Source organism: Desmodus rotundus, chromosome 2, assembly GCF_022682495.2.
Source record: "Desmodus rotundus isolate HL8 chromosome 2, HLdesRot8A.1, whole genome shotgun sequence".
Taxonomy (NCBI): Eukaryota; Metazoa; Chordata; class Mammalia; order Chiroptera; family Phyllostomidae; genus Desmodus; species Desmodus rotundus.
This window is the reverse complement of record NC_071388.1, coordinates 46,563,378-46,577,959: the sequence shown is the minus strand read 5'-3', so window position 1 is coordinate 46,577,959 and position 14,582 is coordinate 46,563,378. Positions and strand designations below refer to the sequence as shown.

Genomic DNA, 14,582 nt, shown 5'->3' with positions numbered 1-14,582 from the left:
ATGGTATAACTGCAGCAGTAATCAGAGTTATTATAATTGGTATTTTGTGCAAGAAGTTTATACTCTGTGACAAAAAATTGCTATGAACTATCTGATTATTTTTGAATCTGGGTCACCAGTAGTGAAATGAGCAGACTTGTAGAATCAACTGCAAAATCTCCTTTCCCCATTGCGACTGTACATTCTGTAAGGTCAGAAGTATGTCTGCCTATCCCTGTATCCATGAGCCTTACCCAATTTCCCCAGGTGGGATTACTTATGGTAGGAAATGTCATTGCATATGCTTATTATAGTAGGAATTATCTGCATATCTTTGGGGACCACCAAACTGTAACCTTCCATAACATGGGATTTGCTCCATCTCTGAGCCCCCCAAAACAACCTCTGTGACTCGTGCACAGAGCAGAAACTCAGGTTATATCTAATGAAATGAAGCATCTGCCACATTTCTCTCTATAAAAAAACATTACTCGGGCCTTTATGTTCAGTCTCAAGGTTCTTCCTCTTTGGAAAGGCATAAACTGTGTTCTTGCTGAGTAAGGATTTCTTCCTTCCTAACCATTGGCCTCATTTCCATGATGAAAAGAAGACACAGGAAGCGGTTTCTGCAGTCCCACAGTATTCCTTGGCTGGCATTTCAAGGATTGTTCCAGATCTCAGGTGGTCTATTTCAAGGTTCAGTTTACTGAGCAGATAATAATAATAATAATAATAATAATAATAATAATAATAATAAATTTGATAGTACTTTTGATGGCTAAAATAGCTACCATATATTGAGGACTTATTATGTGCCAAGCCCTGTTAAGCACTTGACCTTATTTTCTACTGACAGCATTGTTATGAGGAGCTACTTTTATCATTTCTACTTTACAGCCATAGGAGCCAAGGCTCAGAGAGGGATGGTCTTAATCATCCTGTGTCCTGGTACATTCCTGGCAATCAACAAATGGATGTGTACGAAACAAATAATGGATGAGTGTAACATGCCTGATAAGAAGGCACAAGATAGTGGAATAAAGGCTCCACAGAATGAAAGGGTCAGTTAAATAAGCCTGCTTTTCTGGGCTCCCTGGGCTGGCACTGGGAATACAGACATAAACGAGGACTTAGCAGTTGGACTGGTGAGGGAGTGTTATCTAACTTCTGTATCTGTTCTATTAATTTATATATACATATCTTACTACACTGCAAAAATGATTACTGTAAAGTTTTATGGGCGTGTGTGTGTGCATATGTATTTTTTATTAACACCCAGGCTATATGAGTGCTATCTATAGCCAACTTACAAAACTGTAGAACAAAGGGATGTAAATTGGAACATGGGGATAGGGAGGAATTGAGATCAGAGAATGTTTCTTGGGGGAGATGGCAGTTGGATTGTACCTCAAAAGATGGCCATTTAGTGGAAAGGGGAAAGCGTGTATGTGTGTGTGGGGGTGAGACCCAGTCAGTCTGCCTGGGACTGAGTTAGAACAGTCCTCTGAAATGACATGTGGGAAAGAGTTCCTACCTTACAGGCTGGAGGGCTAGAGCCAACCCTGACGGAAGGTGGTTATGTAAAGAGTGACCCATTCACAAGGCCTCAAAAATAGTATTTCGGAAGCTCATTACTTGACGTGCAACTCAAGACTGCCTGGGGGCTTGTCAGAAATGCAGAACTTTTAGGGCCCACCATAGACCTATGCAATCAGACTCTGCAGTTTAATAAGTTCCCCAAGTGACTTGTAAGCACACTGAAGTTTGGGAAGCACTGGTTTCAAAGACAGGATTGTAGCAGGTGAGAGATAATCCTTTCATGGTTCTCCTCTATCTCATGGTAACTTCCACTCCCACTCTAGTAACAGCCAAGCAAATTGTCCTTGAATGTGGAGAAGGCTTTCCTAACTCTATACCCTTACTTACTGTCCAAATTATTCTTTCTGCCAGGAATCTCCTTATTTCCCACTCAAAACACTGGAAATTCTACTTCCAGGAGCCTGCTCAGACCACAAGGCCAAGTAATCTCCTCCGACTCTGGCGCAAGCCTCTGCCCGTGCCCACCTCCTGGCTTTGAGCCCTTCTTGCCTGATGGAGCACATACTCTGCACCTTCCTCCCAACAAGCTCCTTGCTCACAGAGGCTTCTCTCTACAAATCGGTGCAATTTCAACCCTATGCAATTTCTCTCCTCATCTCTCTCCCCATTAGCAGTTAATACGGTAATGGGTACACAGAAACCTCTTTGTAGAGAGGTTGAATTGAATTAAATACATTTCTTAAAAGCTCACAAAGAAGACCTATTCAGAATGGCCAAGAACAAGTACCCCCCAAAATTGCAGAAGGAGACTGTATTCTCCTAAAACTCCCCTCTCCTTAGCCCTGTAGAGTCAACCCTGGGCTGGACTTTTTAGCTGCCTTGTGTTCTAGTACTTTCTAGGCTCAAAAACAGGGTTCTGTAAAATGTTCTCATATTTTTCTTCAGGAAGTGGGGAAAAGATAAAAAGAAGCTTTCCCCCAAATACTTGCTAATCATACAGACAACATTATTTTTAAAAAATAATTTGTGTTTTAACATGCCACTGAATTAGTGGTGCTGGTGGGGAGACAGTTGAGGGCTAGAGATTATTTTCCTCTTCAATTGCTCAAGTCTGCTTTTCTGGGGCATTCAGAATCACACATTTATGTCACCAGCCACAAGTCTCTAATTATGCTCCCCACTTTTAGAAATGGAAGATAAATGCACAGATATAAGTTTACATTTGTCGGAATTGATTTCCTGTTTTAACTGAGGGTGCAATAGATCATTCTTTATCAGCAACAGAAACATGTGTGCTCTGATTATATCTGTCAATCTTTCTTGGATTAGGGTGAGTCTAAGAAAGGAGAGACACAGTGACAGAAACATTCTCTCCATTGGTATCTTTTCAGTTCCCTTAAATAGATGCAGGTTTTCTTTCTTCATGTGTAATTACAAGCTAAAAATATCGATAATGTGAAGTACAATTTATGCTGTGACTGCCCTTTCAAAGTGAGCCGTTCCTTGTCTAATTCAGGTGGAGAATTTCTGCCTCTGGGGCTTTTTAATTCATTCAGCCTCATGTCTTTTGGTGAAGTTTTCACTTTCTTTGCTACTTGGAAAGTGGTCAGGAAATTCATTTTTAAACTATGAGTCTCAGGTCCCCAAAGTGCTTGTGGCAAGGACCCCCTGGTTGTCGACAATGTACAGAGAGGTGAAAACTAGCCGCAAGATGCACATCTGGAGGCCCTGGAATGGACACCCGCACTGGTGAGCCATGCAGCCGCATGTCCTTGAGGGCCTCAGTCTGTCTGGAAGGGCACTGCCCGGCAAGCACAGTCTAGAAAGCCTCTGTCTTTCTTGTCTACAAATCATATTTAAGCTTTCATATAGTTCCTAAAAATGTTTATAAATGTGGCCAACCAATTAAACAACTAAGTGTCCAAATAAAAATAAGCAAAACACAAAACCGTACAATTCTCATGAAAAAATCCATGAAAGAGGGACCAGCAAGTGAAAGAATTGAGGAAGTGCGGATATATTTTTCCAGGCCCATGTAAGTGGTCTTGACCTTGAGGCTGTACTTTCTAATTCTTCTCAAAAGACGGCACAGGACTGAATTCACTAATTTCGTTAGAAAATACCCTGAGAAAGAGAAGACCTGGGTGGGAGAAGAGGTGAGGAGAGGGTACGAATGTGTTGACAATGGCATTAAGCTGCCTCTGAGCATGTGAGAGGCTTGCATTAGTAAGGACTGAATCATTCCCTGGGTTTGTCCTCCCATAACTTCCTATCTGTAGAGGGGCAGGATGGACAGAGAATCCTGGGCTGTTACAGCTGGAGAGCTTTAAAACAGGTCTGGTCTAATGACCAAACTGAAGAGCTCAGAGAAATTGAGCAACTTGTTCAAAGTCACACATCTTGTTCACGTTTAGGCCAGGGAGGGCTGGCCCAGGATCCTGACTCTTTCCAATACAAATACTCTGTGGCTGAGTGAATTTTCTCACAATTAGAGCCACCCAAAGATGCCAGGAACCAGCCCCAGGGAAGCTGTGCAGCAGAGGCCAGGCTGGCAAGGCCACATGGACCACCTGATAGCAACTCCTGCATTGCATGGGGGGCGGGGTAATCAATCAATTCTTTTTAAGGCCCCATCAGATCCTGAGATTCCATGGCTCTGAGAAAGAAGACCAGGTAGCCCTGGTGCCAGGCAGGGAGAACAGACTACAAGAGACTGGCAGACTGGAGGTGGGAGAGTAGATTGCCTACTTGTGGAAGTCCTCGATGCAGTGGATGAGGCCGCCAGCGTCCACGGTGAACGGGATCCCATCCAGGCTGCGGTGGCACATCACACAGGTAAAGCAGTGAGGATGATAGGCCTTACCGGTGGCTCGGAGAATCCGTTCCATGATGGGCTTGGAGCACACGCTGCACTGCTCCAGGGTATTCTGGAGAGGGAAAGAAAAATGCCAATGACGGGCTGCAACTAGAGATGCTCCACTTCCGCAGCGGCTTACAGCATGACAAGCACCATCACAGAACACACTGGCTCAGGTGCTTGTCACAGTCAGTGCTTTTACAATCTTTATTACAGGGAGAAGACAATGCAGTCAGATGGATGAGTGGTTTTTCTCGGGTCACCCAGGTAAGAGGCAGCAAATGTTGAATTTAAGACACGTCTTCTGACTCCTACCTTGTTCCTTTCCACTACAGCAGGGGTGATGGAAAACTTTTCTGTAAAGGCTCATAGAGTAAATATTTCTGGCTTTCTTGCATCAGTGCAATTATTGCACTGGACAGTACGTAAGCAAATGGGCATGGTTCTGTTTTAATGAAACTTTATACACAAAAGCAGGTGGCGCACTGGATTTGATCTATCTGACCCAGGTTCTCCACTGGAAGAATGCTTCACTACTACTTGTAAAATGTGCTTTACCATCAAAGACCTGGTGGGGTCACCGAGGACGCTAGCATTTTAGAGAGTGGTCTGTCTGATAACCAAGACTCACAGAGCATGCTAGCTGCAGATCCCCACCAGAGCCCAGCACAATCAATGAGGCTTTTGATCACATAAGGCCTTGAATTCAAATACTATCTCCAAGTTTAGTGTTATAAACTCTTAATGGAAATATTGAACCTAGAGGACGGGTTATAGTTTTGAGAAGTCCATTAAGAAAGTTAATTTATCTGGCTTTAAAGGTATGCTGATTTTTAAAAAGACATATCCCTCTTAAAGAGGATACCATTTATTGAGTCAGGACTCAGAAATATTGATAAAAGTAGTTAACTTTTCATCCTTTCCTAGAATCTCATGCTCTCTAACCAAATAACCATGTTTCACATGTAATATGCTATGTTCCTACTGAGAAGTTTGGACTGACTCACTGAGTTTACAATCTAGAGTAAACCTGAGATGAGGACCTGGTTAGAAAGATGGAGAACTGGAATAGATGTGGAAATTGAAGGTTAATTGCCCTCTTACCACGAGAACCTTAGTTTAACGGTCGTGAGGCAAGAATGCCTGTGGGTAGGCAACAAGGGTGCTGGCGTCTGGACTACAGCAATGGTCTCTGCTGGGCTCCCTTATTTGCAGCTCTCTTCTGTAAGACTTCCCCATCCCCAAAGTGACTTCCAGTTTCCTTTCCAAACCACAGATGTGGCCAAATAATTTTCCTGTTAGCAAAAACTTAAACGGCTCCACAATGTAAAAAAGAGCCAGTTCCATATCTGGCATTCAACCTCCCTTTCTAGGCTGATTCCCTTCAGGCCTCAGACTGCCCACACACATTCAAACCATGAGAAGCTTCCATAGCCCTGTGTGCATTGGCTAATGCCTGCAATGAATTGCAATTTGCCCTTTTGACCTTTTGAGGTATAGGTCAGAAGGCAACTCCACAGTGCATCTTTCCTTGATGTCCTCATTTGGAATACACTGCTTCTTTCTCTCCCCTTCCCAAGCACTTTATGTTGCTTACGGCACTTAACAGTGTTCGCTGTATTAACATTATTTGCGCATGCATCTATTTGCTCTACCAGACTGCATTTTCTTTAAGGGCTGGGGCTATGTCTTAAGAACGTATGTCTCTGTCCCATATTAAACCTAGTATACGACCTGGAATATCATAAGTCTGGGACGACTGTGTGCTGAAAGAATGAATGAAGGAATACTGTTTGTTCACATCATATCCCAGCAGTACACAGCTGGCCTGCCTCCCCTGACTTGGGAATCCATGCCAAGATGAATTGGTAAATCCATCACCATCCTCTCCTCAAAGCCGCGGTTGCTGCGGGTTCTGAAATTGCTTAGTACGCCTCTGGTCACAGTCTAAACTCATGGAAACTATTAACCGATTTTCACTCTATTTTGAAGTGGTGAAATTAAAATAGCAGAAAACCTAAGATGACGGTGCGGAGACTACAACAGTCCGGACCATGAGGACCCGCTACTTTTCTCCTCTGGTGACCTGAGCTAATGTGGCTGGAAACTGTCTCCTCAGGGCTTGTGTTTTGTTCCTCTGTGGGTTTTAACTTCTCTCCCTCCAAGGCAGCCCTGTAATAGAGTTGAACAAACCAGAAAATGCTTGACCAGAAAATGTTTTTTGTTTGCACTGAGGCTTGGCTGCAAGATTTAGCCCATTTACTTAAAACCGTCAGTAACATGTAAGGTTGAGTCAGTTTCTAAGGAAATTCTTCATGGTCTGTGGAAGCACTGTTTAAAGGACAGGTAATCTGGACATTTCTTTTACAAAAGCAAAACAGTGTAAATATGTTTAAAGTGAGACTATTGGGAAATGCCCACAGATCAGAAAATAAAGGTTCCAAGAATGCAGCTGATTGTTAGCTTGGTCTAGCAAATGGTGGAGGAAAACACCTTGTCTAGCTGGCTCCCTTAACTGTACTCTTCTCCTTTCAGTCTTCAACTGGTCCACTAGGACCCTTAGATTTATCTTCTATTTGAGAAAGGATAAAGACTCTTACAGTGTCAGAGAGGAGGGAACTGAGCATTCCTCTAGTCCAAGCCTCTGATTTCGCAGGTGAGAAAACAGACCTGGAGCACTGGGGCAGAGGAGGAACTGTATCGTAATTTCTTGACTCCCAATAATTCAGAACGGGATCTGATGAATTCATTACATAGCCATAGAGAGGGAAAGTTGCTAGATAAAAAGAGGAAAAAAAATATCCTTCTGGCTTTGTCAACCTGTAGTGTATGACCTTGGGTAAATCATTTCTTATCTCTAGACCCCAGTTTTCTTGCCTGCAAAGCACTGATTAACTCTAACTCTGCAATTTCATAACTCTGTGGTACATCAGTATTAAAAACAATAGAAAAAGGCCAAAGGTTCCATTACTAGATATACTCATATGCTAAAAACAACTGGATAACCTCTCATCTGAGATTTTAAAGGAGGTTTCATGTGTTAGAAACCTAAACTATGTAAACTTTACTATGTCTTTTCACTTGGAATTCCAGAAATTGCTATTGGTAGAATTTCAAGCACCACAGATGATCTCTGTGTCTTCTTATAGAAGGTTACTTTAAAGCCAGAAGAAAACGTGCAGTTTTTGTATTTTCTAAAGTAGGTTAAAATTTTAAGGATATGAAGCAAAAAAAAAGTCTTCAAGCAAAAAGTTGAAGAAAGATGTCTCTAAGTGTATCTACTCAAATCACACTTGTATGTGGAGTAGGGGCGCCATGAGTGATCAGTGGGAGGTGGGAGGGAAGAGCACACTCCAGTATAAGAACCTTCAAACTCTCGAGAGTAACTCACGAGCTGGCTCTGAATCAACCTCTACTGAGCTCTCTGCTACCACTGTAATAAGATATATTCTTCCACAAGCCCAGACTACTTCACATCCTTTTTTGCCTAGAGAGTAAGTAGTCATTCTTCAAAGTTAAGCTCAAATGTTACCTCTTCTGTAAAACCTTTTCTAATTCTCCCTCTGCTATACTCCAAGCAAAATACGTCACCTCTTTCACTCCCATAAGACTGTATAATGCTTCTCCTATGACAATGAATATAATGTATTTGACTTAATGGTTTACGTCAACATCCATTGATTGAACTGAGCCCATGCTTCTCTCCCCCCATTGGACCCACAGTCTTAGGTTAAGTTTCCTAAGAAACAGATTCTCAAACAGAAATTTCTGTGGGAAGTTACCGGAGAGTGTCTTTGAGATCAAGACCTATGGGAGAGTGCAGGAAGTGCCTGACTCGTTGAGTTGAACTGCGCTGTAGTTACAACAAAACTTCTGATGATTCTGTGGATTAGTCAGTCTGGAGCTGGAATGGCCTTGCACAGTTGTTCTTCTTTAAAACCAGGGTGTAAGGCCTTTACATCCCCGCATCTACCAGTCAATGGATACATATGGCTCACAAGAGAAGGAGTGATCTTGGGCAAAGAGGGTCCCCTCAGTTGAGGGTAGTTACCAGAGAGGGACTCAACTATGCACCATCAGCAGCCAACAATCCCTGCAGCTGGAGAAACGAGAGCCTCAGTCCTGAAGAGGGAGCTGTGCAGCACCCACAACAGTAACTACCCTTGCCCAGGCCCTGAACAGTCCATGGCAGACAGCCCGCAATGGTAACCAGTTATGAAATACCTTATAGTTTACCCTGAATTAAAGAGTCTACGTTTTATTCTTTTTTTAAAATATAGGCATTATTTGAAAAATTTTAAAGGATTTTTGAAATTGTTTTGGGCAGCTATACCAATGAACATAGAGTTAAAAGGAAAAGATGTTACAGACTAGCAGAAAAAAGCCAAAAAAGAAATTAGCTGCTAAAAGGCACAACTTACACACTTTTCTGAAATGATGATAATACAATTGTGATTAAAAACAAAAAAAAAGTTAAGCAAAAATAAAAATAAAATCACGCAAAAAAAAAAATCTTGCACACAAAACTCCCCAAGGCAACTGTTTTTAGATATACAATCTGGTTGTATCTTTTCTATCCTCGGATATTGTATAAATAACTTCCCTAATTCACAGTCAGAAGAGCTAGAAGAATCATCTGAATATAAATGATTATAAGCATAAGCATTAACTACTAGTTAGAATATAAAGAAAATAGCATCTCTATAATTGGTGTATTGCATAGGTTATATGTGTTCAATGTTAAGTATTTTATATAAAGAGACATAAGTACTTGAAGATTCAGAACACTATAAAGTGTTGCCATTTAGAAATGTTAAAATTTTTATTTCATAAAATTAAAAGGTAATCTTATATTTTATCTTTGCTTTTTTAAGGTACAAAAGCAACATTGAAACAGGAAAGACTCTTGGAAAGATAAGGATGACATCTCATATCCTAGGTAAGTACAGTTTTGGTTTTGTTGGGGTAAGAATAAAAAGGAAAAAAGCAGAGTCAGAATATATTTAAACCTTTAAAAGTCTTTAGTGCACTCTTGGTGGGAATGCAGACTGGTGTGGCCACTGTGGAAAACAGCATGGAATTTCCTAAAAAAACTAAAAATGGAAATGCCTTTTGACCCAGTGATACCATTGCTGGGAATATACACTAAGAATTCCGAATCACCAATTTAAAACAACTTAAGCACCCCTATGTTTCTAGCAGCACTATTTACAATAGCCAAGTGCTGGAAACAACCTAAGTGCCCATCAGTAAATGAGTGGATCAAAAAACTGTGGTACATTTATGCGATGTACCACATTTCTTTCTACTATGTAGCAGAAAGAAAGAAGGAATTCCTACCTTTTGGGACAGCATGGATGGAACTGGAGAATATTATGCTAAGTGAAAAAGCCAGTTAGTGAAAGACAAATATCATATGATCTCACCTATAATCTAATGAACAAAATAAATTAATGAGCAAATTAGAACCAGAGGCATGGATACATGGAACAGACTGACAGAGACCAGAGGGGACCAGGGAGGGGGATAATGGTAGAAAGAAGGGGAAGGGACTAGTCAAAGAACATGTATGAATGATGCATGGACATGGACAACAGTGTGGGGATAGAGAGTGGGGGTGGGGCTGGGCTGGGCAGAGGAGGGCAAAGGGGGAAAATTGGGACAACTGTAATAGAATAACAATGAAATTTTTTTAAAAAAAGTCTTCAGCGATTATTCTACTCCAGGAATTTTCAAATTCCCTCACTTGCTTCTTTTTCCTGTAATCCTTTGCTCAAGAAAATAATTTGTCAAGGAAAAAAACACATCCAAGAGAGTCCCAAAACACTTCTGGATGAAGAATGTGAAACGATGGAGCCTGCGCGGGATCCATATTTTATAGTTTATAAACCGTGATTCTAGTCTAATCGTAAGATTTAAGAAACAAAGAAAGGGAAAAGAACTAGTGATAGATTTTGAGTTAGAATATAGGTTGCCTCACGCACAAAGAGGAATGTGGTGGTTATCAGAGGGAAGGCGGTGTAGGATTGTAGAGGGTAAAGAGGCAAAATGTATGGTGACAGAGGATTACTTGACTATGGGTGGTGGGTACACAACGCAATATACAGATCGCGTATCATAGTAAGGTACACTTGAAACCTATATGACCTTATTAACCAATGTTACCTCAATACATTTAATAATAATAATAATAATAATAATGATGATGATAAAAGAATATGGGTCTCCTAATTTTTCATACAGTGGAAAATCCCTCTCCTATATCACGGTATACAGAATTCATATTTCAGCAGATGCACTCCATATTGCAAATATAAGGCATTCAGATTGACTACTTGCCAGTTACATGCACATAAATGAAGGAAATGTGTACAGATTTCAAGACAGTTTGTCTACTGTCAATTTCAATGGGTCTCACAGGATAAGATAGAAAACTCATTGTTGGACCCCCAGCATCTACAACAGTATCCTCATCTGTGCTCCACACATACGGGTTTGATAGTGAATTAATAAGCTCTGGTTAGATACTTTACATACAGTAAAGTTAACCTATTTCACCATGCGAAACAATTCTCTAATCCAGATCTGGGCTTTGAACCGATAGGCTAAGAAACAGTGACTCGAGTGGGTTGCAGGCATGCCAACATTTAGGAGGGCTACAGGGGGCAGAGCTTTCCATAGCTCCTGGGTGGTCCCCTGGGGCCAGGTGAAGCCTCATTCACTTACTCCAGTGTGCCGAATGAAGGCCAACATTTTCCTCATGAACCACGGTGTTAAAAAGGGTTGGGAAGCACAGGTTGCATGTAGGTGTTTCCAACAGAACAGCAATGTGGTACAATGAAAAGAGAACAAGGCTATGTATGACTCAGCTAACCTCCACTGAACTGCCAGTGACATTATTTGAACTCAAATAATTGTATCAACTAACTTAATTTTGGAAGACAAATTTATTCCTCACTCTGGTCATCAAGAAGGCTTCCCCAATGATGGAAGTACTTTTGGGTTTTCTTTGTAGATGAAGACATAATTTTACCTTGAGAGTTCTTCTGATGAGCCATGGAACAAAACCTCCCAACAGCTCTGCCTCTCAGAGAGTCATGTGTTTCTTATTAAAAGTCTTCTTGTACTTCTAAGTGCCCTTCACCTAAATCTCAATCCTAATCTCACTCTACATCTTTATGTGTCTCTGCGTGTTAAAACAAGACCGAAAATAATAATGGTAATCCCAGTGTCATCCCTCCCTCTGACTATTATGTTCAAATCAGACTCAAAATTCCTATACTACAGATGAAAATTCTAATTTTTTAATATAGGAAAAGTTTTGAGTCAATTTACTACATGGCATCAAACCCTTAAAATGTATTTTTTTTGATGTCATGAACCCCACCAAAAATGACAGTTATGAAACACAGGACTAAAAGTTCAGTAAAAATTCTTCAACTTTCTTGTGTTTTTGTTGTTGTTGTTCATTTCTACTAATGTTTTTGAACACATCATTTTGTATCCAATGCCTATATTGCCTCAGCTTTTTATTGAATCCCCTTTAAAGAAACTTTTCACAGGGTTTTCTGCTGCGCAGAGCTGCCTCCCCACTATATTTAGCCTTGCAGAAAGCCTAAGGAGTGGAACAAAGTGTTCGACATCCTGGCAGGTACCGGGGAAGAAAGAAAAGACAAAGACACCATCCCGGCCCTCAGAGGTTCCCAGTGTAGTGGGAGAAGTAGACACTTCTAGAAATAGCTGATCGGAGGCAAAGGGCACAACAAATTGCTGTTGGAGAGGCATGAGTAATGTGTGATGGGAACAGAGAGAAGAGAGTAATTACTTTTGAATGGTGAGGAGCAGGCAATGTGCTGGTGGCATATGATTCTGGGAACCTCTTCTAGGTGGGATTTGAATTAGCTCTTGAAAAAAAATACATAACACTCTTTGGAATTAATGTTGTGTTATAAGAAGAGTCCTCATTACCTAAGTCCCAGAAACGCCTACATTGAAACAAAATTCATTTCACAGGAAGAAGAATGTTTTAACAAAATTAGTATATTGGACAACACCGGTGAAGGGCAACTCAACATTGCCAGAGATAAATATCTATGTGTCAAATTAACACAAACAATAACACATGTATGACTACTAAGATGGAATTTAGAAAAACATTCTTACAAGATTGTGTTTATATTTGGACTAAATAAACTGAAATTAAAGTTAAGAAGTATGTCCTAAAACCACAAGGAAAAGAGCCAACAAAAAGGACAAAAACATCAGGACAATTAGGTCGTTTTATTTAATTTTGCCATGAGCTGCAAATTATGTTCTTCACAAAGTCAATAATGTCCTGTTGTTTATTCTGAAACACTTGGGCTGGGATTACGAGCTGTGTACTAGTAAATTAAAAAAAAAATCCTCATTATAGAATATTTAGTTTGCTTATACCTGAAGGCCCAGAGAGATGTTCTTTTACCTTAAAATGTGTAGCCCTTGTAGTATGCTATTTCTTCTAGCACCTCTCTCGGATGTCTCCTAACCCTGAGAAAGATGATGGGAATAGGAGGCTGGGAGTTGATGAGGGTGTCAGACCCTCATGCCAGGAGCAAAATCACAAGATCACAGCACTCCATTGAGACTATTGGGAGAGGAAAAGAAGAATACAATTCCTTTCCTATATAAGCCAAGTCAGATCATAGATTTGGCTTTACAACAACTTCAATGTAGGGTCTGCTGGGACTTGTTAAGTCAGGAACCGGAGCAGAGTCTATCAGATATGGTAAAAGAATTAGTGCTAGATTCCCAAGGCCTGGGTTTGAAAGTCTAGGCAGTTTTCTTGACTTCGCTGGCCTTTAGCTTCCTCATCTACTAAACAAGATTGAAAATGTCTACACTACAGTGTCATGAAAACTAAATAAGATCACATACATAAAATAAAAAACCCAGTGTTTGGCTGAATAATTAATGTTAGTTTTGGGTAATTCTTCTTACAGATTCTAAGGGGGCTAAAAACATACATTTAATTGTTATTTTAATCATTGAATGAATTACCATATTTAAGCATTATTTTTCTATTTTTTTCATTCGCCATGTATTTCCCTATATTTTACATCTCTACTTTTTAAGCCATAGATTATTTAAGGAATGTTGTTATGATGCTCTGGGACAACCGGATAATGTCATTAACATAAACCGAGCTAATGAATTCCTGAGAGATTTCCTCCTGCTTCCCTGGGAATTCTGTAGAAAAGCTATTCTTACTTCTGTGTAAACATTGTTATACCTCAGACCCTTAACGTTTTTAGCTCTTCATGAAAGTAATTTACATTATTTTATATTCTCAAAACAAAAATTGACAGCTTGCTCTGGTAGAGTCTAAAGTTTACAAACAGGAACTCATTTAATCTCCACAACAACATTATAGTAGGTAGAATGGTAGAATTCTTATATGCCACATGACTACAAACGTGGTCAGGATTTAAACCTTTGTCTTCTAACTCCCAAGACTTGTCCTTGGAGTTAGAAGACATAGGTTCATTCTTCTACTTCACACTGTCCTTCAATTAATACGTTTCTCCTATATCTTTCTATACGGTTCTATATAACGGTGATTACATTGGACATAGTTTTTGACCTTTAGCAAATTGCTCTGCCATAACCTTTCACAAATGCATAGTTTGCTTGAACTTGAAAAAAATTATTAAAATCATCTTGTTGGGCTGTCTCACCTTATATCCTGGGACACTGCATTCAAGGAAGCTGACTGCCTAATGTCAGACATAGTCTAAGAGCTGAGTTCAGGACTTGGGTGCTCTGGTTTCTATATAGTGCTTTTTTCCAAACTCCACACTAGATTCTTTCTGGAATACCAAAACATCTCTGATATTTTGTCCATTGTTAGTAATAAGAATAGGGCAACTAAGGTTGGTTAGTTATTAATATAATTATTTATGTCACCAGTGAAAAATCATTGGTTTGAGTATATTCTATTAGTTGGGTTTTTACTACTGTCAAAACAAGACTGTCACAAACTGATAAGTATGGAGGCCCTCTAGCCAATAATTCAGTGGAGCTAATCCTATTCTAAGCTTCGTGGCCTGATGTCTTTGGGCCCAGCTTCCATAATTCCTGCCACTAGCAACTTGTACAGAGAAGTTATTAATAGACATTCATACCAGTGCACTGAAGGTCACTTTCCAGAGCAGCTGAACAAAATTCCATA

The 14,582-nt window shown here is 40.3% G+C and overlaps 1 protein-coding gene across 11 annotated transcripts in view; it reads right to left on the bottom strand.

The window, feature by feature from the left end:
- Nucleotides 1-14,582, bottom strand: part of LPP (LIM domain containing preferred translocation partner in lipoma) — a 633,676-nt gene that overhangs the window by 17,733 nt on the left and 601,361 nt on the right. For all 11 annotated transcript variants that reach the window (XM_053918206.1, XM_045199196.2, XM_053918208.1 and 8 more), the window contains one exon: nt 4,267-4,445. In XM_053918206.1, coding sequence (XP_053774181.1) covers nt 4,267-4,445 — 179 coding nt within the window. The remainder of the gene's footprint in view (nt 1-4,266; nt 4,446-14,582) is intronic.